The sequence below is a fragment of the Sarcophilus harrisii genome, chromosome 4, assembly GCF_902635505.1.
Source record: "Sarcophilus harrisii chromosome 4, mSarHar1.11, whole genome shotgun sequence".
Classification (NCBI taxonomy): Eukaryota; Metazoa; Chordata; class Mammalia; order Dasyuromorphia; family Dasyuridae; genus Sarcophilus; species Sarcophilus harrisii.
Window position 1 is genome coordinate 435848690 of NC_045429.1, and position 27741 is coordinate 435876430.

The 27741-nt window shown below is 50.7% G+C and overlaps 1 protein-coding gene across 1 annotated transcript in view; it reads right to left on the bottom strand.

Moving 5' to 3' along the window:
- Nucleotides 1–27741, bottom strand: part of MYO18A (myosin XVIIIA) — a 135305-nt gene that overhangs the window by 42048 nt on the left and 65516 nt on the right. Inside the window, exons 7-23 of the mRNA XM_031968735.1 lie at nt 26323–26410; nt 19498–19604; nt 19226–19402; nt 17893–18106; nt 17252–17394; nt 15817–15917; nt 14961–15024; nt 14491–14635; nt 10820–10831; nt 9942–10115; nt 9474–9564; nt 8544–8736; nt 8231–8317; nt 5721–5862; nt 4774–4933; nt 2221–2407; nt 181–424 (exon numbers count right to left, since the gene is read on the bottom strand). Of these exons, the coding sequence (XP_031824595.1) occupies nt 181–424; nt 2221–2407; nt 4774–4933; nt 5721–5862; nt 8231–8317; nt 8544–8736; nt 9474–9564; nt 9942–10115; nt 10820–10831; nt 14491–14635; nt 14961–15024; nt 15817–15917; nt 17252–17394; nt 17893–18106; nt 19226–19402; nt 19498–19604; nt 26323–26410 (2329 nt within the window). The remainder of the gene's footprint in view (nt 1–180; nt 425–2220; nt 2408–4773; nt 4934–5720; nt 5863–8230; nt 8318–8543; nt 8737–9473; nt 9565–9941; nt 10116–10819; nt 10832–14490; nt 14636–14960; nt 15025–15816; nt 15918–17251; nt 17395–17892; nt 18107–19225; nt 19403–19497; nt 19605–26322; nt 26411–27741) is intronic.

The following is a 27741-nucleotide window of genomic DNA, read 5'->3' on the forward strand; positions in this document are numbered from 1 at the left end:
AGGAAGGCTCCAGGGAAGGAGGTGAGGAAGGGGAGAGAGACTGGCCAGGGCAGGGAAGGAAGCGAGGAAGAGGAGAGAGACCGGCCAGGGCAGGGAAGGAGGCGAGGAAGGGGAGAGAAACCGGCCAGGGCAGGAAGGGCAGCACTGGAGGCGTCAGGGGGAAGGAGGAGAAAGGCCCACCTTGGCGATACATGCGAAGGGCGTCCAGCAGACGAGAGCCCCGGATCTGGGACCGCAGCAGGGCTATGTCCAGCGGCAGGAGGCCGGCCTCGCAGTGCTCCCCGGGAGGCAGGTCCAGCTCACTGCTGCTGCTGACCCGACGGGAAGAGGCCGAGCGTGGCTCGCCCACCCAGCCCTCGGCCACGGGCAGCAAGCAGTGAACAAAGTGCACCTTTGATTTCCTGATGGTGTCGATGAGGGCATCCTGCAGGCGACAAGGAGAGAGCACGGCCCTCAAGGGTCAGCCACCGCGGGGCGCCCTTGTAGCCATCAAGTACCTACTGTGTGTCAGGCATGTGGGGATACAAAAAAGGCCAAAGGCCCTGAGGGCAAGTCTCAGGGAACCTACAACACGCAAAGTGAGCTAATATACAGAACAGGTAGGAAACATTTCAAAGAGGGAAGTCAAATGTTGCTCAGAAGGAAGAAGGAAGAAGGCTTCCTCTAGAAGGCGGGACCTTCACTGCGGCTTCAAGAAAGCCGGGGAGATTGGAAATGGGGCAGAGGAGGAAGAGCTTCCAGACAAGGGGAAGAGTGAACACCCAATAGCATTTGATTGTGATTTGTCCAAAAAAAAAAGTGACTCAAATGTTGAGTCAGAGACTGTTGGGCCTGTGCTCTGAGACAAAAAGAAAGTGTCCCACTGTCTAATTGCCATCAGGCGCTGACCCCTGGGCCCCCTATCCCGGGGTCTGCCGGGAGCTCTCAGCGGGCGGCCAGGTGCCCCTCCAAGTGCTCTCACTCCCAAACACTTCCTGGCCTGTCCATCTGCCACAGACACCAAAGTGACCAGAAAGTCCTTCTCTAGGTGCCGTCTCCTCCAAGCTTCCTCCAGCACAGGTTCTGCCTTGACTTTCTATAGGTATCCTAGCACTCAGTCATGGAGAACCCGAAACAAAGCGGGCCCCGTCACCTGGGAAATGGCCAGACAAGGTGTGGCCCATGAAAGCAGCGGGACTATCACTGTACGAAAGAAATGCTGCCTGAAGGACAAGGACGGAAGGCAAGGGCTTAATCTGAACTGATGTGGATACAGTGAGCAGAAGGGCAAACAGAATTTTAAAATGTGGCAGCTCTCGGTAACGACTCTGAGGATGAAGGGGCGAGGAGATCCCTCTGTCCCCTCTGCAGGGCAGGGCTGGTTTATGGCTGTGGAACGTGGCACATACCACCAGGCACAATTAACGTGCCGGTTAGTTTGCTGAATTCTTATTTTTTTTAATCTTTCTTTTAAAATCTTCCTCACAAGGGATTGCTCATTGGGTTGGGGAGAGCAGCAAATATATTTGGAAATGATAGCTAGATATTTGGAAACAAACAAAAAAGATGAAGACAAGATTTAAAAGCCATTTATATCGATATATTGTGATTGATGGCCCATAAAGTACTTCTAGCCAATTTTCTCATTCTGATTTTCACAACAGCCCTGAGTGGCAGGGAGTAATTATGATTACACTCCATTTTACAGATGAGGAAACTGAGTCTAGAAACGCTGAGCCTCTTGCCTCCTAGCCTGGTGCTCTATCCATGAGCCGTGCTGCCGGCACCTCGCCAGGGAGTTGCCAAAATTCTGCCCCCTGCAGGGCAGCAGCATCTCCTATTGAGGTGCAGCTCCAATCAATCAAGTCCAAGTACCTCCCATAGCTAAACTCCATGTGAGACACTTTAGATACAAAGACAAAAATGAAAGCAGACCTGCCTTCAAGGAGCTTATATTCTATCTGAACCTAAGATAAAAAATATAAGTAAAATAAATACAAAGTAGCACTATGGAGAAGGGAGGCGTTAGGTGCTGGCTGAGGCTGGAAAGGGAGGACTCAGAGGAGCTGGTTCAAATCCTGCCTCTGTAGGGTCTTGTGCAAGTCCCCTTGGGCCATAAAGTGAGGGGGTTTGATGAGAAGTCTCCAAGTTCTTTCCCTTCTCTGGCTCTGTGCCGAGCTGGGCTGACAGAGGGGGACAAGGGGGCTTTGGAGACAGGGTCCAGGTCTAAAGTGCACTCACCACCTGCAGCTTGATCTGGATACAGAGAGACTTCTTCTTGACGGCGGCCACACCGGTGGTGAATGTCTTGCGCATGCTGGTGGCCCGGCGCAGTGCCAGCTGCGAGCCCCCTTCCAGCCCCGCAATGGAGCCCGAGAGCACCATGGCACTCCCGGCCCGGCCCGCAAACAGGTTACTGATGATCTTCCTAACAGAGCACAGGGGAGAGCCGTCAGCTCCCTCACCACACTCCCGTGCCAAGCGTCGGCTCCAGCAACGGGCGCTACCCAAGGCACGGGGAAGACAAACACCAAGAGGTCCGGCCCTCAGGGGGCTTCCACGCACACAGACACAAATGTACACAAAACGTTTCCAGGGCAAATACAAAGTAATTTGGGCAACGAGGAAAACACCAATATCCGGAGGGCCGGAGGTTACGGAGGGCCAGAGACTGCGAAGGGCCAGAGATCATAGAAGGCCGGAGATTACAGAAGGCCGGAGATTACGGAAGACCAGAGATTATGGAAGGCTGGAAATTATGGAGGGCCTGGCACTTGGCCTGAACCTTAAAGGGGAGAAAGGATTCTAGGAAGAGGAAGGGAAGGAATGGAGCATTTGAGGACAGGGGAAGGTGCGAAAGCAGAAGATGCCATGTAGTGGAGAAGAAACAGCAAGTAAGCCAGTCTGGCTGGGAAGGAGACCAACGAAAAATCCCTGCGGGATAACTGGGGAACCAGCCCCTCCCACCAGCAGCACTGAGCACTACACGTGACATGAGCAGACTCTGCACTGTCCCTGGACGGGCTGGGTCAACCTGCTCCTCAGTTCCCAGCCAGCTGCCACCAGGAACTTCCAGGACCTATTTCCATCCCTCCCACCCCTCCCTTTTAGAGTGTAAGTTCCTAGAAGGCAAGGGCTCTCTCTGTTTCTGTATTTGTATATCACAGAGTCCAGAGAGCTGGGTTCAAGTCCTGTCTCTGATGTGCGGACCTAGAGCAACTTACTTAGCCTCTCATTGCCCTGGGACTTGGTTCTCCAGGACCGTACATTAGAGTAACTGAACTGGAAAGGGGGGGTTTCTTCCCCAAGAAGCTCTAAACAAGTGAAATGTCGGGGGCAAACCTCATCCCAACCCCCCATGTAAGTACTCGGCACATAATAATCGTTTAATAAATGCCTCTTCATCCCTTTATTGTTGATTCCCAAAAAAGTGGCCATGTGACTTACTGTGCCCCCTCCAGAAAAGATTTTTATTAATAATAAGAGACCCTGGGCTCACAGGTGCGTAGATTTAGCCCTGAGAAATTTCAGAGGCCATCTGCCTCATTTTATGAGGAAACTGAGGCAAACAGGAAGCAAGTTGCCCAAGCTATTTAGTGTCTGAGGCAGGATTAGAATCCAGGACTCCGAGTTCTGGTCCAATGCCTCTTGGGATACACTGCTCTCTTAGAATTGCTGAAAGAGAAGTGTTGCCATCTAGAGACATGGGATCCAGAACCCCTGCCCACAGGAGGAGCCGAGTCAGAGCTGCTGGGGATGTGCAAGAACTGTCATCCAAGGGATATTTATGCTACATCAATTCCCATGAGTCAGGCAGATGTGAGGTCAGATCCAGCTCCAGACAAGAGCTGTGTGACCCTGGGCAAGTTACTTAACCCTGTCTGCCTCAGTTTCCTCAACTGTAAAGTGGGAATAATAGTAGCACTTTCTTTCTGGGATTGTTGTAAGGAACAAATGAGATAATTGTGAAATGCTTAATACAGTGCCTGGCACACAGTAAGTGCCATACACAGCTTATTCCCTTTCCCTCACCTTCTATCAATTTTCTCATACCCTAGAGCATTCTTATCACTTCTGTAACATGGTCCCTTTGGGCCATGAACCCTTTCTCAGAATAATGCTTCTAAATAATTGAAGAAAATCCTATGATAAATGTGGAAATTTGTTTAGAAGAAATACACATTTAACCTATATTGAATTGCTTGCTGTCCTAGGGAAGAGGGAAGGGAGAAGAGGCAGAAAAATTTGGAACACAAGATTTTGCCAAGGTGAATGTTGAAGACTATCTTTGCATGGAGTTGGGAAAACAAAATACTATTTTAAAAAAGAAAATGCTAAATTTTAGTAGGAGCTTAGTGAAAATATTGATGTCATTTTTTTTCCCATCTAAGTTCATGGGATCTCTTTCCACCAAATCCCAGAAGGCCCATGGACCCCAGGAACTGTGTGGAGCAGGAGGAAGGGTGGAGGGATGAGACCCCAGCTTTGAGGCCCCTTGACTTGGCTACCATGAGCCTCCCCTAAATAGAGAACTTAAATCCCACAGGCCTCTAGTGGATTCACCCGTGGCTTCGTCATAAAGCCTTCTGAATCATCTGTGGTCGACATTGGCCTCTCCTGCTGTCATTTGGGAGCCAACAACAAACATTTATTGGGTGCTTATTGTGTGCCAGGCCATGCAGGAAGCAGGAATGACCCGCCCCACTGAACTCTGGGATACCCTATGGGAAAAGAAACTTTCCTCCATGCCCCCGGTTCCCCACTGGGCTGGAGCCCATGAGGCCGGGGACTTACTTCTGAGAGTCCTGCAGGAGCCGGGGGGCATTCTGCATGGCTGGGTTCTGCTTGGCGTAGTTCCGCCAGCCCTCCACATTGTACTCCACCCAGTTGGTGTTGTGGCTGTGGCCCAGGAGGAAGTGGTGAGGTTTGCTGCTGCGGAGGAGGGGGCTCTGTCCTAGAGGGAAGGAAAAGAAGAAGTGCTCAGGGACCAATTCTGGTGAGGGGGAAAAATTCCCAAGGATGGCAAAGGATGCCCATCAAGGAGAACGTGGCTGTGATGGAATACTACTGGGCCGTGGGAAACGACCAGCAGGATGCTCTCAGAAAAACCTGGGGAGACTTAAACAAACGGTTGCAAAGTGAAAGGAGCAGAACCAGGAGACCAATGTGCACAATAATAGCAGTATTGTAAAATGATCAACTGTGATAGACTTAGCTATTCTCTGCAATCCAATGATCCAAGACAACTGGGAAGGACTTACAGTGAAAAAAATATCCGTCCCCAGAGAAAGAACTGATGCTGTCTGGATACAGATCCAAGCGTCCTCTCTATTTGTCTTGGGTTTTTATGTGGGTCTATATTTTACTAATAGGGAAATATGTTTTGCATGACTACACAAGTGTAACATATCAAATTGCTTGCCTTCTCAATGAGGGGGGTTGGGATGATGATGGGAGAGAATTTAGAAACTCAATTTTTAAAATGAATTTGGAAAATTTGTTTTTACATGTAATTGGGGAAAAATAAAATGCTAAATTTAAAATTTTTTTCCAAGGGCCTGAGCACAAAGACAAAATGCCCAAAAGTCTCAGGGTGACAGGGCCCTATAGGAGACTCCTGGGAGATCCTACAGGAGGATCCTACTCAGCCAGAGAATTCTGGGCAAAGCTAGGTGGCTCACTATGGAGAGCAAAGGGACCAGCCCCGCTCCTGGGGAGGCGCTGGGTGCTGCTCTACCCACCTTTCTTGTCTCCCTCCTGGGGGCCGTAGTAGGAGAAAAGTCGCTCTACCAGAGCCTCATCGGTACCGCCTGGCACGACTGCCTCCTCTTCCAGCAGCCACAGAAGGCCCCGAGACTCCTCTGGCCGGGCCAGGGAACGCACCTGAAAGAGGACACAGGCCCATGTTACCTGGAATTGCAACAACCTACCCAAGGTGAGGTCAGATGGACGACAGGGTTAGGGAGAGAGGATGGAGGAAATGTGGCACAGGGAAAGAACACTGGCTCTGAAGGAACTGGATTAAATCCCACTTCTGACATTAATATAATCTTGGGCAAGTCACTTCACGTGGGCCTCAGTTTGATGAGAGGATTGGACAAGATGAGTTCTGTTTATGGTGCTCCATGGCCACTTAAGTCATCTGGAACTCAGTTTTGTCAGCTGTGAAATGGGAAAACTGGAATCGGGGGTCAATGAGGTCCTTGCAGGATCTGTCTCTGGGACCCTGACTGCTCTGGGATGAGATGAGAGGAATTCCTAGCGCAGTGTCTAGAACAGGTTATGATGAGTGCCTGCGGATCGATCGACCAGAAGGAACTTGCTCTGCTTCTCTTCCCCCCTCATTATCAGGGCCCCCCCAGTGACCTGGCTCTGAGGCAGACAAGAGCGACAGAGCTCCTTTCCCCTCTGCCCCCGACTCTCCCCCAGCTGGTTCTGTCCTGGAAGCTCACAGCTTCTCCCGGTGCCGCCTGAGAGGTCTCAGCAGAACAAATCTGGGGCCTGATGGGTGATTAAGATACCATGACAGATGGGGCTGGGTCTCAAGAACACAGTGGGTCCATCAGGATGATAAGTGGGGGCCTGGCTCTCCCTTGGCAGCAGAGATCCTTAATGGGGGAAGAACATGGAGCCCTCAAAGGGTGTTTGATGCTTGGCCCCTGCTGTAACCGGGAGGGACCCTGGACTTGGCCACGGCACCCCACTTTACTCCTAGGTCTCTCCAAGATTTTCAATCACCCTTTCCGGGACCATCGGAGCTCTCCCAGACATGTGCCCCAGGCTTGGGACGGGGGCAGATGGAGCACCCCTAGAAGCCTGGGGCTGGGCCCCCACAGCCGTCTCAACCCCATGGCAGCTTCCCCAGGGAAGGGTGACAGGGATCAAAGCAGGGGAAGGAAATTAGCAATCCGCCATCAATGCCAATTTTCTTATTAGAAACCATCTTATGTAATTTGCCTAATTAAGGGCAAATAGCAAACGCTAGGTGCTCGTGAGAGCCAACCAATCAGTGTGGCTTTTGGGGTTCTTGTTCCTAGTGCAGGAATCAGAGACGCCTCCGATCTCCTGCTTCCCTCCCCCCCCACTTCCTATCTCTGACTACAAACCCCAGCAACGGGAGACCCTGTGGGCCAGAAGGTTCAGTGGAGATGCCCAGTTAGAATCCAAGCCCTGGGCAGGCGGGATCCCTGGGATGAGGGCATCCCTGCTGCTCCCCAGCCTCCCCTCCAGTGGAGGCTAGTGTTCCAGGTTCTGTGCCCTCTGCAGCAGCCAACAGGGCCCCCTGAGGTCTAGAGCAGGTGGGGCCAGCAAACTGGGCCCGTGGTCCTTGGGCTCCCCTCCTGTTCGCACACAGATGTGGGAGGCTCAGACCTGGGTAGGTCTGCGAGCCAAAAGAACCCAGGGTTTGGAGCTGAAAGGAGCCTTAGACTTCAGTCAGCAGGCAGAAGTTAGACTACGGGTCTGTGTGATCCAAGCAGCCTCTCTGTACCTCAGTCTCCTTATCTGCAAAATGGGGATGTTGGCCAGACCCATTTCCTATTGTAAGACTCAGATCATATACATACAATTTTAAGGCACTATATAAATGCTAGTTTTTATTATGTTTATAATATCTATTATCTGTTAATATGTATTTTTTATATATATATATATAATCTACAATTACATATCTAATATCTATATTACCTATCTAATAATATGTATAATCTATTAGTATCTATTATCATTGACATTATTCATGTTATACATTATTATATGTGATATATCTATATTATTATCTACACCAGGGGTCCTCAAACTACAGCCTGCAGGCTACATGCGGCAGCTGAGGATGATTATCCCCCTCCCCCAGGGCTATGAAGTTTCTTTATTTAAAGGCCCACAAAACAAAGTTTTTGTTTTTACTATAATCCGGCCCTCCCACAGTCTGAGGGCCAGTGACCTGGCCCCCTGTTTAAAAAGTTTGAGGACCCCTGATCTACATTATAGATGACTACTATTACAGATAAGGAACTAAGGGGAAAGTGGCAGGGCTGAGATTCGAACCTGCACCCTGGCCACGGGACCACCCTGTCTGTCCAAGCTCACAGAATGCTCCCCATTGCACAGAGAAGACAACTAAGGCAGAGAACAGGGAGGCCCGTGGGAGGCATGAATCTGCGCCTCCTGAATGAACTTGTGAGAAGGGAAGAAAAGAGGAGAGCAGTGAGACCTGGGGGCATAGGGGCCAGCCTTCCCCTGTGAGGCTTACCAGGGCTTGGTGGGAGGCTTGGTCCACGACAGCTACAGAGTCAACCCCAGCCGGCTCCAGGTCATCGAATGCCAACTCGACGTTCTCCTGGAAGGACAGCGCCCACAGTGAGCGGCTGGGCAGCGGGTCCCCAGGAGAGCCTGATGGGTCCCAGAACACAAAGGGGCTCCTGGCTTGCGGGGGGGGGGGGGCTGGAGGCAGCAGGGGGATTTATTTCATCTGTAAGCCCCCCTTGGGTCGGGCTCTGCCTCCTTGGGGTGCCCCGAGGTGGGAGCAGCCAGGTTGGCCCCCGGGGGGCGGGGCCAGGGCCTACCTCCTTGTATCTCTCCAGCTCCTGCACAAAGGTCCTCTCGTGGAAGAGGGCCTGCAGCCGGTCCTGGGTGTAGTTGTGGCACAGCTCTTCGAAGGAGGCCCCTCGCGCCGAGCCCCCCAGCTCCGGGTTCTGGAAGCCAGGAGTGTCCACGATCATCATGGAGCAGAGGGAATTCTGGCTGGACTTGAGGGCCCTTGGGGGGAGGACAGGAGTCAGAGGGAGCAGCCCTGCCAGGCCCACTTGGGGCCAAGGCTTGCCTCCCCCATGGAGCCAGGGCTTGAGGCTTCTGGATTCTTTCTGGAATGTCCGTGTCTGGTGGGGAAGGAAGCCGCTCCCAGGGCCTCAAGGAGCCTTAGCCTTTTCTGGGCCCCAGATCCCTGGGCAAGGTCTATGGGCCCCTTCTGAGAGTCAGGTGTGTGACGTGTGAGATTGCAAAGGAAACACTGAAATATGAATATTGAAATATCACAAAGAAAAAACAAATTCACCGACCCCAGGTTAAAAGCTCTGCCTTAGAGTGACTGGGTCAGAGTCTGAGCTGGGGGGGGCCCTGGAGGTAGGTGGATCATAGAGACAGAGCAAGAGGATCATAGAGTCTGAGCTGGACAGGACCTGGAGGTCATGGGTCATAGAGCTGGAAAGGACCCTGAAGGTCATGGATCAGAGTCTAAGCTAAACAGGACCCTGAAGATCGTGGGTCATGGAGTCAGAGCTGGAGGGGACCCTGGAAGGGACATTTTCCTGATGAACAGAAGCAGGGAGGGGCTCCTTGCCTGAGGTCACTGCTGCAGGATCCCAGTTACCCCCCCCCCATCAGCACTCCCCTCTGCCCGGCCCCCCTCCCCGGGGCCTTGGCTCAGGCAGCAGACATGCGCCCTCTGCGGCAGGGAGGGGTGCGCCGCACTGTGGGGAAGGGCCCAGGACACACACCTGTTCACCAAGGAGACCAGCAGCGTGAAGAGCTCCGAGTACAGGCCCGAGGCCATGCCTTCCACACACTCGAGGGCGCTCAGCTTGGGGCCTGTGGGGAAATGCGGGCTCTTAGTGGGGCCTCCCAGGCCCCTGCTGGGGGAGGCTGAGCGCTCACACTGGGCCTGGGAAACGGCCTTTGTGCGGAAGGAGCTGCTCACACCGATGTCGGGGAGTGACAGATCTCAACTCACCCTCCCCCCTGCAGTGGGAGAGCTTCAGGCTCGGGGGCCTGGTCAGCCTGGGGCAAGAGCTCCGGGGGCCATCCTGCCCAGGCCCCCATCGCACTCTCTCTGTCTTTCTCCCTCCCTTTCTCTCTCTCTGTCTCTCTGTCTCTCTCTGTCTCGAGATTAAGAACCCCATTTTAGCGACGGGGACACTGAGGCTTTCCCACAGCCCCAGAGAAGTGGGCAGCGGGGCCGACGATACCTGTGGCGTCTCCTGAGCTGTTCTCCTCGGGGCCCTGGCGGAAGGAGGTGGAGCGCTGGAGGGAACCTTTGGGCTGATGCTTGAAGATGGCAGAGGAGAGCTCTTCCAGACTACAGCCCAGCAGATAGGCCGCCTTCTGTGCCCACTCATGGCGGGCAAACTGCTTGCGTCCAGCTGCAGAATGGAGTGGAGGACGTCTCAGGAGAGCTTCAGGGCAGGGGCCCCGAAATTGGAGTCCCAATGACCCAAGGGGGTGTGTCAGCAACTCCCGGGGAGCTAGGATGCCCCAAGGCCCCCCAAAGCTCCTTATTTCCCCCCTGAGATGCGTGTGACAGAAATGAGGGGTCATGGAGTCAGAACTGGAGGGGACCCTGGAAGGGACATTTTCCTGATGAACAGAAGCAGGGAGGGGCTCCTTGCCTGAGGTCACTGCTGCAGGATCCCAGAAGGGGGGGAGGTGCCACCTCCACAGGACAGCACACATCCCCCCCCCCCCCCCCCGCCGGCCTGCCCAGGTTCAATCATAGCCTGGCCTTACTCTCCAAGCAGAGACGGCGGGCATCCCCACACCTGGAATCCAGAGTCAGGCCTGGCACCAGAGCTGCCGGCCTGGGGAGCAGGGGCAAGGGGAGCAGAGGGGCCCGTTCCTGCCAGTGCTGGGCTAGAGGGGGCGGCCCCCCGTTTCCCACCTTCGTCCCCAACTCTGGGGAGCCTGAGCAGCTGCCGGGTTAGAGGGAGGGAGGAGGCCTGCAGTGTGTCCCCCCCCCACACCGCCCAGAGGGAGCTTCGGGGAGCAGCCCACACAGACAGCCTCACTCTCAGCCAACATGTGGCTAATCATGGTAATTAAGGAAAGCTAACGAGAAACAAGGTTTTACCTTCAGCGGCTTCTGTAAGGCAAAGGGCCAGCATGCAGCATGCAAAGAAAAACAGTTTGTTAGCAAACAAAATCAGAGACAGCCTGCTGGGTAAGGGGGGGAGGGAAGGGGACATGTGGGAGCGGCCCAAGCCTGGGACACACACACACACACACACACATACACAAATATACATGTATATATACACACACACACACACACAGATACGCCCACAAAGGCTCACGAGACTCCCCAGCCTCAGACACACAGAAGCTGGCTCAGAGACAAACACGCTCCCAAATTCTATCAGATTGTACACATATCTGCACCCCCAGGAGATCCACAACCGGAAAATCAGAGACAGAGACAGATACAACACACACACTCACTGACACGCTCACTCACAGCCCTCTAAGAAGTTGGGGCTGCACAGAACCCCCACAACTACCCACTACCCTGAATAGAATGGAGCTTCTTTGGGAGTTCGCCCCCACACACTTCAGAGACACTGAAGCCAAGCACTGACTTCTCCCCTTTCTTGGGGGACCCACAGAAGGGGCCGGCCCTAAGCCGGACCCCCGTCAGGCAGCCCCTGCAGTACTCCCGCCCACAGGGACGGGGGCAGGAGAGAGTGGTCCAGGAGGAAAGCCCAGACCCAGCATCCAGTCTTGTGCTAGAGGGACAGAGGGACTTCATTGATGCAAGACCCAGAAGGTGGGCAGGAGTCTCCCCCACCTCCTCTTTCCAGAAGCTCCCAGCCCCCACAGAGCTCTGTGCTCTTGGCAGTTCTGAGCATCCCCCCCCCCCCCCCCCAATCCCCCAAACTACTGATCTCAGCCATGCCTTAATCTCCAAGCAAAAAGGCAGAAAGCAGCCCTGGCACCTGCTGCCCCCTCGTGGCCATTGCCCCATCATGCAAGAAAGAGAGAAAGGGAAGAGACAGAGGCAGAGAAATAAAGACGAGGAGAGAGGGAGAGAAGGAGGGAGAGAGAGGGACAGAGAGAGAGAGAGACAGAGACAGAGACAGAGAGAAAGAGAGAGACAGAGACAGAGAGAGAAAGGAAAGGGAAGGAAAGAGAAAAGAAAAGAAAGAAAAGAAAAGGAGAGAGGAAGGAGAGGAAAAAGAGAAGCAGAAACAGAGAGGGAGGGAGAGAGGGATTCTAAAGAAGGGAGGCTTAAGGAAAGCCGGCCTGTGGCTTCTGGGAGGGAGGTGCCCCCATCATGGGAAGGCCATGGGAAATGCCCAGCCCCTGAGCTGGGGCCCGAGGCCTTGAGCCGTGGCCAGCACAGAGACGGAAGGGCTCTGGGTGCCACTGCAAGCCCATCACCCGAGGACCCCCTAACCGCCTGGATTATCCCCCACTTTCAGATCTGCAGCTTCCGCCCAGGCCGGCTTCCTTCTCCACTCCACTGAGCCAGACAAATCCCAGCACCCCAGAGTGAGAGTAGAGGGAACACCGTGGAGGGAACACCACAGAGGGAGCACCATTCAGCCCAGAGGTGAAAAGGGGGAACACCATTTATCCCCAATAGGGAGGGTTCCAGGGACTTAGTTACCAGATTGTTCCTCAAGGGGCGCTGTGTGGAAGGGAATAGGAAGGAGAGTTATTCATGGAGGGGGGACTTCTAAATTCCCCTCCTCCTCCCCCATATCCCATGGCCTGGCCATGGCCTGGCTCTCCTCCTCCCTATCTGACCACTTCTTAGTCATCTTGACTGGATCTTCATCCAGGTCATGGCTAGTCCCTATAGCTGCCCCACAGGGTTCTGTCCTGCGCCCCTCTCCTCTCCCTTGACATAATTTCACTCTGTTCTTATCAGCTGCCATGGATTTAATTACCATCTCTACACTGATGATTTTCAAATCAAGTTATTCAGCCTTAATTTCTCTGCTGGCTCCAGTCTCTCACCTCCAACTGACTTTCAGACATCTTGAACCGAACATCAGTAGACATCTTAAACCCCCCATGTCCAAAACTGAACTCATCTTTTCCACCAAAGCCTCCCTTCTAACTTCCCTCTCTCACATCGCTCCTGCCCCCTATAGCCAATCTATTTCATCCCCCTAAAATCGCCCCCTTTTTCTATTGCCATTGTTCCCCCTTTGGTGAAGGCCCTCATCACCCCAAACCTGGAATACTGTAACAGGCCTCTGCCTCTCCCTGTTCTGGTCCCCCTCCACTCAAGGGTCAAACATCATTCTAAAGCTTGTGTTTGGCCATGTTTCTCCTACTTAATAAACATCCTTGGTCCTCTCTTTCAGGATCAATCCTAAATCCACTGTTTGGAGTTCCAAGCCCTTCACAACCTCCCTGCCCATCAGCCTTCTTATCCCTCACAATCCCACAGGATCTCTGGCAATCCAATGACTCAGCCTCCCTGGCTTTCTCCAAGTCCCAGCTAAAATCCCACTTTCCACAGGAGCTTCCCCTGATCCCCCTTCATTCTGGGGCCTTCTCCAAGCCATCCTGTCTCTAGCTTCTCTGTCTGTGGCTGTTCACGTGCTCTCACCGCCATTAGACGGCAAGCTCCTGTGTTCCTGACCATTCAGCACAGTTCCTGGCACACAGTCAGCGCTTAATGAGTGTTTCCTGACAGGCTGGGGAGGACGTGGAGTTTCAGCCCGAGGATCCAGGTCACTGACCACAATCATGACTCCCTGGACCAAAGAGCTTTGCGGATGTCAAGCTAGAAGGGACAGTTCCAGTTCCCTCAACTGAGGAATCTCCGTGTCACAGACCAGAGCTGGAACTGAGCTTGGAGGCCACGTGGCCCAGGCCTCTCCTTTTACAGGTGGGGACAGTGGCGCCCACAGAGATTATATTGTCCAGGGTCACACAACTAGTTCTGAGGTGGGAACAGGACTTTCTGAATTCACATATGAATCCATCATTGGAGAAGTGCTGTCTCTAGGAGAGTGACGGTGGCTTATAAACCCGCCTTCCCATGGCTGGGCTAACCCTAAACCTTTCAGAGCTTAGCCGGACTGAGGCCGAGAGGACAGACCGGGACACGGTGCCCTTCCCCACCCGAGTTCTGCTGGCAGACATTTGGAGAGCCCAAGGCACCACCCACCACAATGAGGTGTCAGAGAAGGGCTCCAGTGCAGTGTAGACACAATCATGCCCAAATGGAGAAAGGCTGCCCCATCCCAAGACAGATGAGCACGTGGGGGTGACATGTCCCCTCTGGTCCGGGTCTCCAAGGGAACAAGTGCCCTGGAGTCCCAGAGAGCTCACAGAAGTCAACGTGTCTCATATTTCATCCATATCAGGTAGCCTACCTGTTGTCTTGAGAGGGGGAAGAAAAATTTGGACCACAAAATCTTAGAGAAATGAAGTTTAAAAACTATCTTTACACATATTTGGAAAAAATAAAATACTACTGAAAATTTAAAAACAAAACAAGTCAGTGTGCCTGAGGTGGGATGGAGGAAGGACCCCCAACAGGTCGTGACCTTGTCAAGATGTCCAGATGGTTCACAGATAAGGGGCCTAACAGGTCAGCAAGCCCAACCCCCTGATTTGGCAGATTCCAAAGCTGAGAGATGTAGGGGTCCGCACAGGGTCACACTGGCTAGCATGGGGCAGACCTGGGTTTCCTAACTCTGAGTCTGCGGCGTTCCCTGGACCAAAGCCGGCCCTTTGGCTCGCCCACCCGACCAAGGTCAGCTTTGCCCAATAGTCCTTTACCTTTGGTGGCACCTGCAGCCCCCAGGTGGTAGATGGCAGCCAGGATGAACCAACAGGCCTTCTGCTCGTCGGGGGAAATGCCCAGGACCTTCATGGCAGCCTGCAGCTTACTGAACTGCTGGGCCGCCTTCTGCTTCTCTTCGGGCTGTAGGGGAGTGACCAGGCTTGTTGGCACCGGGCCCATGGTGGTGCAGAATGTAAGCAGATGTGGCAGGGGACCCCCCCCCATCCCTCACCCTGGGGAGGGCCCAGGCCCAGTGCGAAGGAGCCCCAAAGCCAATGGCTGCTGGGCCTTTGGGGAGAGTCCAGTGTAGAACAGAGGCAGCCCTGCTTGGGCAAGGACCCCCTCGTTTGGGGAAACTGAGTCCCAGATAAAGTGACTTGACCAAAATAGATGTAAGACCTCAGAGGTCACCAGAAAAGACTTCACATGCCCAACAGGGATGCCCGCTGCCAAACGGGCTTCTCACCTTGGATAAGGGCACAATCCCAAAAATGTTGTTTTCTGCCAGATGGTTGAAGTGCAGCTCTGTCCTGGGGGTGGAAACGTGGCATTAGCACCAGTCAGGGTAGACAGGGCAAGGTCTGCTTACTGTCCACCTCCTACGTCAGCCCCGGTGAACTTGTTTGTTAAAGACCATTACATAGCTACAGCTTCCCCAGCCAGCCAAAGGGGCCCTCACCCACAGAAGAGACTGAGAGCGTCGCTTAATGCACTGGGACATTGTGTGGGGTCACAGGGCCAGGAGCAGGGAGATGGAGGAGCCCAGGTGTTTCTAGCTTCAGGATCAGCTCTCTGACCCCTATGATACCCTGCCTACTTCAACACGATGGTCCCTTAAAAACCTGAAGACACAGTGTTACCCTAAAACTTTCTCTATTCCCATTTCCTTCAACTATTCTTATGCACTGTGACCTCAACCAACTAGTCAGTCAATCAATAACCATCTACAGCCAAGCGCTGGTCCTTCCCCGTCCTGGTTGTCCCCAAGCTTATCAACACCCTTTCTAAATCAGGGTGCCCAGAATCAAACGCAGTCCTCCAGTATGGGACTATCTTCCCCTTAGTCCAGGACACTGTCTCTCTCTCAGGGCAGCTGGCTCCTACACCAGTTGTTGTACTTGCAGGCTCACTCAGACCCCCTTAATTTTTTTCTTCTCCCACATCATTTTTATATCTTTGATTGACTCAAACACAGGCAGGGACAGCCCGGAAATGAAAGTTAATCTACGCAAGGGCCAAAGTTCAGGGGCCCAGTCCATGGTTGAGGGGCCCAGTCCATGGCTGAGGGGCCCTCCTTTTCCCAGCCACCTGTCCTGTCTCACCTAAGGGTGCTATCTCCACAGGCCAACAAGTAGTAGAAGACATTGAAGGTAGCTTCACTGGATGGGCGCCGGGCGACTCGGAGCTTCTCAAGCAGCATAGTCTGTAGGAAAGTGCAGGACAGGGACATGGGTCAAGGCCGGCAACTGCTCCCCACTACCCCCAGTTCTTCACCAAGGAAGGGCTGCTACCACTGAAGGCTACCATCTTACTTCCAAGAGACATGTCCATTCTGATGTCAGGGACTGTGCCAGCCAAAGCTTTTATTAATAACAATAGCTAGCATTTATATAGTACTTTGAGTTCTGCAAAATGCTTTACAAATAGTATCTGATTTTGTCTGTACAACGACCTTGGGAGGGAGGTACTATTATTACTTTCATTTTACAGATAAGGAAACTGAGACATATAGGGGTTAAAGTGACTTTGTCCACAGTCATATAGCTAGTAAGTACCTGAAGCAGGATTTGAGCTCAGATTTTCCTGCTTTCAGACCCAGCTTCTATCTACCATATTATCTCAAGGTCTGGGTCCTAAAATAGAAGAGTTAAACACAAGTTTCAAAACTGAATCCCTGTAGCTCCTTCTAGCCCATCACAGCCACCCTTCCTCAGAGAACAGGAGTATTGTGGCCATTTGGCAGAGAGAGGATGTATATCCATGATAAGCTACGAATCCCTGTAGCTCCTCTTGTTCCTCAGAGAACGGAAGTATTGTGGCCATTTGACAGGGAGGGGATGTTGTCCTTAAGTTAACTATACTCATCATTAGGTGTAAATGGTACTAAGACCAGTCTGTTACTGATATAAATTGAGGATATGGGTAAGATGATGTGGGGCAGAAGGGAACCTCATATATCTCTAAGTTCCCTTAAACACTGTAGGGATGAAGGAAGTGAAATTAAGAGGGAACCAAAAAAAAGAAAAAAGGAAAAAAAAGGGAAAAAAATTCACAAAGTTCTCTATATTTTTAAGATATGAAACCTTTATCTGACAAACTATAAAATTCACTTTACCCCCAATTTTCTGCTTTTCTTTTAAACTTGGCTACATTGACTTTATTTGTACAGTGCTTTTTAAATTTAATGTAATATAAGTATCCATTTTACATCTCAAAGGGAAAAAATGGGAATTAAGAGGGAGCTAAGAGTCTTTAAGGAAGCGATCTCTATCATTTTCCAAGGGCCTAGTCCTAAATGGGTGAAGGGAATCTCGTATCTCATGTATTCTCAATGGGGCAGCCACTAGAGGAGGGGAGGCAGCCTTAACTGGGGTGTGCTCAGGGGTTGCCTGTGCCCATGATGGAGAGGAACTGAAGCCCCAGGAAATAGGCCCTCGTTAGAATTTCCAGCCACCATCCTCCTAGCCCAACCCGTCCAGGCCTTCCTTTCTCCAAACTTCTGGTCCAGAGGGGTGGGGAATGGGGGTCTCTCCTCACCTGAACAGAGGCTGAGGACACCTGGCCAGCTTGGTCAAAGTCCAACGAGAGGATCTGAGAGAAGCGGGTAGCGTTGCCATTCATGATGGTGGGGCTGTTCCCAAAGGCCTCCAGGACGGTGTACAGAGCCTGCCACTTCTCCACTGTGAAGGGCAAATCAGAGAAAGCTCAGGATACAGGCAGTGGGACAGGGAGGGCACCTGGCACTGTGGGCACTCAAGGCCGGGCAGTCTCAGAGGAGCCTGAACCAAACTTGCTTTCCAAGAATCCCCTGAGCTCAGAGGGTAGACTGGGCAAATCCAGGCATGGCAAGGGGACTAGCTTGCAGCCAGCAAGGATCACAGGATTGGAGAGCCAGAACTGGAGGGACCTTAGAGGTCACTGAATCCAAATCCATTTTTCAGAGGAGGAATATGGACTCAGGGTCCAAGGTCAAACCAATGTCCAAGGCCACACCCAGATTCCCCTGGCCAAGCCCAAAGGGACCGTGGTATAAGGAAGATGGCATCCCTGAGGGCAGCCCCTCTGCCACCCAGAAGCAATGGCTCCCCATGCCAAGCTGGCACCTAAGTGGGATCTCAGGGTAGGCAGAAGAGCTCGGCCCGTCCTGGCTGCGAGCTTAGGCCCGCCCTCTGGCTCACCAGAGAACACCTTGTTCCCACTGGTGCCCGCGATGGTAGCCAGGTACTGCACCAGGTGCTGGCAGCTGGCGGTCTTGCCGCTGCCACTGCTGCCCAACAGGACAATGGACTGGTCCTGGCGATTCATCAGCATGGCACGGTAGGCCGTCTGAGCCACGGTGTAGATATGGGGCGCCATCTCTTCCCGCCGGCATCCTTTGAACATGTGCATCACCTGGGGGGGCAATGAGGGGAGCATCAGACGTGGGGTCCCTGGGAACACCAGGAGCCACACTGTCCAAAGGCTCAGAGGCAGAGCCAGAAGGAGGATTCCTAGCCCCTAGCAGTCGTGGAGGTCTCTTAGTCCACGCCCCTGAATAAAGGCCCAGGGAGATGGAGGCTCACCCAAATAACAAAGATAGGAAGTGTCAGAAACAGTATTCTGACCCGATATTCTCCCTTCCCAGACATCTCCTCACCAGGCAGTCCACACTGGCCATCAGCTCCACTCCCTGCCCCTCCTTCACCCACCAACGAAACCCCGGACGCCAGCCCTGTATCCTCCAGCTCTGGTGGGTGAGCCTTGTCCGGGCAAGGAGCAGGCCTGCGGGCCCTCCTGGGCCATCTCCCCACCGAGCTGTCTACACTGCCCACTCCCCCCACCCTTCTAGCCAAAGCCCTGCCTGTAACCGTGGTCCTTCTCTGGGATTCCTAGGCTCAGAAGGGTGAGTGTCAGACTTTACTAGAACCAGACACACTCCCAGCCACCCACATGCCAGCTTCTGTGCCCATTACCCCTCACATAAATGTCTGCTGGAATTGGAACACAGGCTCTCTGAGGGCAGGGGATGTCCTGATTGCCTGGGTTTTTACTCCCAAAACTTAGCACAGTGCTCAACACATACTAAAAGATTGAGGTTATCATTCATTCATATTTTCTCTCTCCTTCCCTCCCTTCCTCTCTCTGTCTCCATCTCTCTCTCTCTGTCTCCTTCTCTGTCTCTCTCTGTCCCTTTCTCTGTCTCCTTCCCTCCCTCTCCCTTCTTTCTCCCTCCCCCTCTCCCTTCTCTTTCTCCCTTTCCTTCCTCCTGGCTATACCTAAGCGTGGGAAATGACAAGCATAAGTTCCTAGGCTGGAATATTTTTAAAAGACCTTTGTCACCCTTTGGATGGGCAGCCAGAGAAGGGAGCCAGACAAGAAGGCGATGGGAGATGGACGGGGTGACGGATGGGAGATGGATGGGGAGACGGACAGGAGACGGACAGGAGATGGACAGGAGACGGATGGGGTGACAGACGGGGTGACAGACGGGGTGATGGACGGGTGGGCCTGCTGGGAGGCTGGTGGTCGTACCTTCTCCGAGTACATGGCGGGGGCCCCTCGGGGGCTGAGGATGAGCAAGCTGGGGCCGGCATAGGTGTGCAGCAGGCTGGCCCCATAGCGCTGGCGAAGGGTATGCAAGACGCTTGACTCATTGAGGTACACCAGGGAGGCCAGGTCTTCCAGTCGGTCACAGGATGGGGCGTTGGCCTGGAGGAGAGGGAGACGCCTGTGGTTTTCACCACCTTCCCCCTACCCCAGGACCCGACAGACCCTCCCCTCCCAAGTCCCTGCTCGCCCTGTACCTTCTCCACATCGTCCTCATCCACGTCCAGTATGGTTCCGTCATGATCCAGTTTCACTCGGACCTTGCCTTCGGGTAGACTTAACTCCTCTGACTTCAGTTGGCTGGCTATACAGCAAGAGAAATGAGCATTTATTAAGCACTTACTACACGTCAGGCACTCTGGAGACAGGCAAAGAAGTTCCCTGGCCCTGGAGAGCACGCGTTCTAAACTGTCCGGGCGAGGCACAGAGTAGATGGAAGGGAATCTCTGGGCAGTGAGGGGACCTAGACCCTCCCTGGCAAATTGGGAAATGGCTGAAAGGTGGGCTATGACTGTGAGGGACTGCTATTGTGCTACCGGGGATGACCAGCAGGATGCCCTCAGAAAACCTGGGGAGACGGACCCGGACCGAGGCAAAGTGAAAGGAGCAGAACCAGGGAATGCCGGCACGGCAACAGCCGGACATCCCGCCCTTCCCAGACGTCTCTTCACCAGGTGGTCCACCCTGGCCATCAGCTCCATTCCCTACCCTCCCAATCAACTGGGAATGATCTCGCTCTTCTCAGCAACACAGTGAATGACTCACAACTGTTCCAAAGTACTCACGATGAAAACCGTCGTCCACCTCCAGAGAAAGAACTGGTGGCGTCTGAAGGCAGACTGAAGCCTATTTTTTTAAAACTTTATTTTTCCTGGTGGAGTTTTTTTTTTTTTGGTCTATACTAACCTGGAAATGTTTTGCATGGCTGCACTTGTATAATCTATATCAGACTGCTTGCCTTCTCAATGAAAGGGGGGAAGAGGAAGGGAGAGAATTTGGAACTCAAAATTTTAAAAATGAATGTTTAAAGAAATTTACATAAAATAAAAAAAAAACCTGGAAAGGGGCAGAGCAGTGGGTAGAGCATCAGCCCTGAAGTCAGGAGGATCTGAGTTCAAATCTGGTCTTAGACATTTAACACTTCCTAGCTGTGTGACCCTGGACAAGTCACTTAACCCCAATTGCCTCAGAAGAAAAAAAAAGACCTGGAAAGGTGGGATTTGAGCTAAATTTTGAAGGAAGCCAGACAGGCTAAAAGTGGGAAGTAAAAACAGAGAGCACCGGAGACATGGGAGTTAGTGCCATGTGTGGGGACCAGCACAACTGGATCACAGAGTGTACAGAAAAGAGAAAGGTGTAAAAAACCGGAACGGTAAAAAAGGAGTCAGGCCGCAATGGGCTCTGAAACCCAGATGGAGGGTTTTCTCCATCCTGGTGCTGATGGAAAGCTAGTGCTCCTTGAGCAGGTGAGGGGACACGGATCTCCACTCCAAAGCCAGGAGGCCAGTCAGAGGACTAGTAATGGTGGATAGAGCCACAGACCCGCACCTGGGAAGCAGCCAGGAGCCCTAGAGAAGTTGTCAAGGTGAAAAATGGCAAGAGCTAACACAAGCCTGGATTGGCAGAACTCCGCTGGGCAGGGGGAAATCCCAGCAAACCAAGACCTCATCTCTGTCCCCACCTGCAGGTGTGACGCCACAGACCCAGGTAACTAAAACGAGCGAGTGAAAAGGGCCCGAGGCTGCAGGGAAGCTTCCCTGAGAAGGTGCCATTTGGTCCGGGCCTCGCAGGATGAGCTCAGAGGCAGCAGGACACGGGCAGTCAGACAATTTCGGTCAAATTTGGTGTAGAGATCACAAGGAAACTCCATGTGATTGACATATGCTAATTATCAAGCATTGGTCCCATCCCATAATAAATCACCGAATAACAACGGATGACGAACAAGGACACATTTCCCAGCAGTTATAATAAAAGTTCACAAAGACACCTGAGCCATTACACAGGAAGAGACAGAGAAAGGGAACGCTCTCCACCTGCACCAGGGAAAAAGCATGGGAGGTGAAATGCAGGGGGCAGGATCATAGGGTTAGCGCCGGAAGGGATTTCCTAGAGACCTTGTCAGTTAACAGATGAGGAAACCCACGGAGACCCAAGAAGGCACATTGGACAACAGACTTGGAGGCAGAAGGAAACTTGTAAAGGTTTCAAACCCATCCCCACGCAGGTGACCAAACTGAGGTGGAGTGAAGTGACTTGTCCAGGGTCATAGTAAATGTCTAAGGCAGGATTTGAACTCCTGACTCCATCTACTATACCACACTGTCTCCTACTCAGGAGGTGGCTAGCAGATCGGTTTGGCTGAAATAAGCGTCCCTCAGAGGGAAGCAGGAGAAAGCTAGAAAGGTCTCCTGAAATTGCATCGGACGCAGAAGGTCTTTAATGCCTAGCTAAGGCTTTGGGCTTGGATTCGGGCAATGGGGAGCCACTGAAACTGTTTGAGGAGTACAGTGATGTGATCTGAGCATCTGTACAAATGACAGAACCTAAGGATTAGGATTTAGGATGGAATCTAGAACTTCACTGCTATAGGGGAACTCCCACAGCAGGAAACTCTCTCTACCAATGGCAGGCTGTCACAGAAGAGTGTTCTGGGAATATTGAGAGGTCACTCGACTTGTCCTGAGAGTCACAAAGTCTGTGTTTCCAAAGCAGAACTTGAACTCAAGGCTTTTCTGGCTCTTTATCTATGATGCCTTTCCAGTACCACTTTGTCAGATTTAAAAATATGTCCTTTAGGGAAATTAAAATGGCAACTGTCTGTACCATAAAACTAAAGAAAACCAAATTAGGAGAAGCAGCAGCTGGACCAGCCTAAGGCTATAGAGGAGCCCACGCTGGAAGAACACCAAAGGGACCAATGACAGGATTCTCAAGGCAAGGAGGTGACCGAATACTTACAAACAAACCCAGACATTTTTAGTACCAAAAAAGACAATTTTAAAATGTGACTATCGATCCACAGGCCGACTCTCTTTAAAAAGGGGGAGGAGGGGATTATGAACTTAATATTACACATCAATACAACTAATTAAAATGGCTTTGTAATAATTTACATTTAAGTTAATTAATTTCAGTGCCTAAAATAGCCTAAGTCCCTTTCAGTGACTCTCTCCAAGAACCCATCAGGATTCTGGGTGTGCCCATTCCTTCTCATTCTCTTTCCTTCTTCCGTGTGTGCTTTGCTGGCACATTTCAGCTTTCTTGGCCTGGCATTATTTCATTAAGATCTTTCAGGATTTTTTATGTTCCTCAAACTTGTTGGTCTTAATTGCATTATCGTATTCCATTACAGTAATGCGCCACGGTGAAGTCAAGCAATCCTCCTGTTGTTGAGTGCTTGCTTTCCCGTATCTTCAGAATCTTTAATAGGAAAAACCTGGGCATGTGCGCACGCGCACACACACACACACACACACATACACACACACAAATATCCTTGATGAATAGGACTGTGCGTGTGTGTGTGTGTGTGTGTGTGTGTGTGTGTTCTACTGGATGAAGATTTGAGAAGGGAACAGGCAAATTTTCACTATGATTTTCTTTATCATTATGAACTTAACAAACACCAACAAGCATGAGCGTAGGATCATAGATCTAGAAGGGGAAAACAACCAAAAAGGCACAAAAAGATTATGAAAAGCAAATAAATCCTTTCTACTCACTGAAAGACAGGAAGGGTCCCAGTCACCCAAGTATCAAATTCTAATCTTGATTGATAGAGAAAAAAAATCAGTGAAAATTTCACTAACTAAAAAGATCTGGTCTTTCTTCCATCTTGGTGCCAAACTTAGTTTGGACACTCCACTGACTTTATTCCTACAGTGGTGCATTGGATAAAACACTGAGCTTGGAGACAGACCTGAGTTCAAATCCAACCTCAAACACTTATAGGCTGTGTGATCCTGGGCAAGTCACTTAACTCTGCCTCAGTTTGTTTATCTGTATAATGAGCTGAAGAAGGAAATGGCAAACCACTCCAGTATTTTTGCCAAGAAAATCCCATATGGGGTCATGAAGAGTCAGACAGAACTGAAAACAACTGAATGACAACAAAGCTCAAAACTTCTGAACTCAAAATATCTACCACCAATAGCCTCTCAAACAGCAGGAACTATAGTCATCTATTAGCAGGCCTGCCTCTCTTGTATTTTTACAGATAAGGAAGGAAACTGAGACCCAAGAAGTGACCTATAGACTCGTAATTTTAGAGGCAGAGGAACCATTTACACCATCTAGTCCAACTCCCTTAATTTCCACTTTAGGAAACCGAGGCCCAAGGAGGTTAAGTGATTTTGTCAAAGGTCACATAATGGGTAAGCAACATGAAATCTGAATGAGTCCTCAGATTCTAAAACCGATATTCTTTTCAGTGTTATCATACAAAGAAGATCAGAAAAGAACAGCACAAGAAACTATAAATCTCCACTAAATATAGCTTGTTGAAGGCTGGATTTGGTCTTTTTTAATTTTTTTTTTAAATTTAACATTATAGTTTCAACATTGCCCCGCTTATCTCTGTCCCCTTCTGAACTTCCTTCTGTTCTTTGTGTTTGTCTTTTTAATGACTCATTAATGATTCTTTTTTCTTCCCTCTCCCTTTTTTTTTTTTTTTTTGTGCCATTATCACTAACTCCCACTAGCTTCACGGATCTTTTCCACCAGAAAAATAATAAAAGCCCCTGCTTGCAACAACCAAGTAGTCATCTAAAACCCATCATCGGCCATTTCTGAAAAAGGAGGTCTCCACAAACATTATTCTCTAGGAGAACACATCTTGACAGTCATAGAATTGACAGAAAGATACAGAGAATATCACCTCCCATTGTGCCAATTGTCTGTCATTTGATTTGGTGGCCCTGAATGCTACCTTGGGAGAATCTTCTTCTCAAAGATGCTTGTCATGCAAATGTTAGGATCATACACAGGTTCCTTTAAAGATGCTGAAACAGAGACTGCTACATTGGACAGCTCCAAAGAGACAGGGCCCCTGCTAAAGGGCAAAGAGGAGTTTCCTAAACATGGTGAGGTCCTTCAGGTGTTCTTATACGCCAAGGATTTTTGTGTGGATCACACCAAGGCCAGCTATGGTTGGGAGGTTATGTGACTTGCCCAGGGTCATGGAGTCAGTTTGTGTTGATTGCATCAAGCTATGGCACCTCCTGGAGGAGATTTATAACCATTCAAAGTTTGGCCCAACCATCTATATGGGGAAAGCCCAATGGATGAAAAATGCCTTATGTCCAAGAAGTTTAGAAGGATACACAAAGAGGTCAATTTTAATCCTAGGGAATGGGTAATTTCAATGCGATGAGGAACTTCCCAGTGCAGAACAGCACTGTAAGTATAATTTGTATTGCTGTATTATCTGTCATGTCCGATTCTTTATGATCCCATTGGGTTTTTTTTTGGGGGGAGGGCAAAGACACTGGAGTTGTTGCCACTTCCTTTTCCAACTCATTTTACAGATGAGGAAACTGAGGCAAACACAACTGTGACTTGCCCAGGGTCACACAGCTACTAAATGTCTGATGCCAGATTTCAGCTTAGGAAGATGAGTCTTCCTGATTCTAAGCCCATTGTTCTATCCACTGTGCCAATTAGCAGCCACCTAAATTGTCTCCTATAATTTATAGCCTTAGAGAATTGTCTGTGAGGTTATGTGATTTTCCCAGGTCATGGAGTCAGTTTGTTTCAGAGGCAAGACTCAGCCCAGATCTTTCTGGTTCTGAAGCCAACTCTGGCTACTATACCTCGCTATCTCTCTGTTACTAACGTGTAAGACATAATATAAACTTAAAAAAAAACTGTACATACCCCAACTTTATAGTTTTACATAAAATGCATTTGTTTCTTTGTATAGTCAAATATTTATATGTGTTTATGACTTAAAATCATGACTAAAAAAAAAAAAAAGAAACAATATGCTATTGGCTAGCCCCAGGGATCTGCAACTCTTTTTGTATCCTGAACCCCTTTGGGGGTCCAGGAAAAGCCTATGGACCTCTTTTCAGAAGAATAGCTTTTAAAAAAAAAAAAAAAACAAAGAACACAGGACTACAAAAGGAACCAATTATATTGAAATTCTATTATCAAAATATTTAAATAGAAGGATTCTGTTGAGATTCACCCAAAGGACAACCGAGAAACATGTGATCAATGAAAAACTGAAGATCATAAAAGAGATCACTCAATCCATTAATCTACAAGCATCAATGAACATATTCTGGTTTGGATATCTTCAGCTTGGACATTCAGCTGCAAAGATACAGTGCTCGGTTAGGAAAGCAAAACCTAGAGCTTAGGGGAAACCCTGAGGCTACACACAGATCTGAGAGTCATCAGCCCATGAAACCAGGAGCCTGAATGGCTCACCAAGGGAGTGGGGGCTGATAGACACAAAGAGAGACAAGGGAGAGAATCCAGAGGAACTCTGCATTAAAGAAGAGAATGAAAGAAGGGACACTGGGAAATAAGAAAGGGAAGATGTCAGCAAGATCATAGAAGTCAAAGGATGACGGAAAATACATCAAAGAAGTTGACAGTTCAATGTTACACAGAAACCACAAAGGATACAGGATGAGAAAAGAGACCTGGATTTGGCAAATAGGAAATGACAGGGGACCTCTGGGAGAGTAGTTCCTATATAATGATGATGATGGAAACCAGTTTGCAGAAATAAAGTAGATGGAGGCAACCAACACAGACTCTTCATTCAAGAAGTTTAGGGGGGGAAGGGGAAAAAGATCAATGGGAGGGTAACTTGATGGGATGGAGCATAAATCAAAAATGAAAAAAAAAAAAAACCCAACCCATAGAATTTTGAGACTTTTATCAACATTTGATAGGAATAGAAGTGAAGGAAGAAAACACTGGGAGATTAAAAAGGGATTAGTAGGAGAAAGAAACTGCAGATAAGTCAAAGATTCTGCAGCCCAATCTCCCTTTTTCCAAAGACTCACCAAGAGAGAAGCCATCTTGATGGACCAGCCAAACCTTCTCCGTCTCGTGCCAGGCTTCCTCAGCGGCAATCTGCTCCTCTGTCTTGGCCTGTTTGGGGGGAGCAAGAACAGAGTCAGATTTAGGTCTCTGGGTTCAGGAAGAGAAAATGGAAAAGGAATTAGACAAAGAGGAGAGCACATGGAGAGAGGGGCAGGGAAGGAGAGGGAACAGGTCCTGGAGGACCAGAAAGAGACACAACAAAATAAGACAGAACCAAAAGTGGGCTGGAGGAAGGACAACAGGAATGGCTCCAAGATGGCCAACTAGTTCCAGAATCTTAAAAAAAATAAATGGGAAGTGGGGAGAGCAGAGATCCCATGCAAGGTGAGGACAATGGAAAATTCAGACTGTCCTTCTACCTCCATTTTTTTCTCCTTACTCAGTCTGTTGGGTCATCAGCTCCCAGACTTCTGACCCAAGAAAAAAAAAGATGAAAAGTGACTTCTCCAGCCCGGACCCTGGGAACTGAGCAGGGAATGCATCCGTGCCCAGTCTCAGGTAAAAGGAACAGTCCTTCCCATACCACGCCAAGGAGATACGTGCATTCTCGGGTACCACCCTACAAAGGGTGGGCGCTGACAGCTCGTGGCCCCCATCCCTTCATCCCCAGAACTCTGGAGCTCTTACAGCCAAGGCTGGAGGAGAGCAGCCAAGCGTTTGTGCCGCTGCCCACAGGGCTTCCCCGTCAGAGGCGGGCCCTCTCCCACCAAGATGCCAAGGGAGACACAAATGGGGACATACCAACACGCCCAGGTATGAGGGAGGAATGACCGGAGAAACGACAGAGCATTATACTGCATCGAACAGGGTCAACACTGGCATGCCAGAGCACAGACATGGGCGGGAGGGAGTGAAGGGGACCCACAGAGTGGATACACATCCCAGCAGACAGTGCCGGGCCTTGGGCTGCCAAACCTGAGCCAGCAATGCAGGGGGTTGAGGCCCAGGGCAGCAGCCAGCGAGAAAGAAGGAAGGAAAGGTTGGAAGAAAGCGTTAATCCTTCACTCCCAGAAACAGACACCTGGACAGGTGAGTTGGGGATGGGGGAGAGCCAGCTGGGAGATGGAAAATCAAACCATGCTTTAGTTTTGAAAGAGAATAGGCTCATCCCTGTCCCCTGGGGCTCCCCAGGGCGAGTCCCTTTGCAATATATGGATGGGCAGATAATAGCTCTTGCCCAGGAGCATCAGGTTATGATTTCTGTCCCCGGGGCCTGCTCCCAGTTATGACCATCATAGGGAAAGGCAGAGGTGACAGGAGGGAGGTGAGAGCTAGGAAGACTCATCTTCCTGAGTTCAAACCTGACCTCTGACACTTTTAGCTGGGTGACTCTGACCAAGTCCCTTAACCCTGTTTGCCTCAGTTTCCTCATCTGTAAA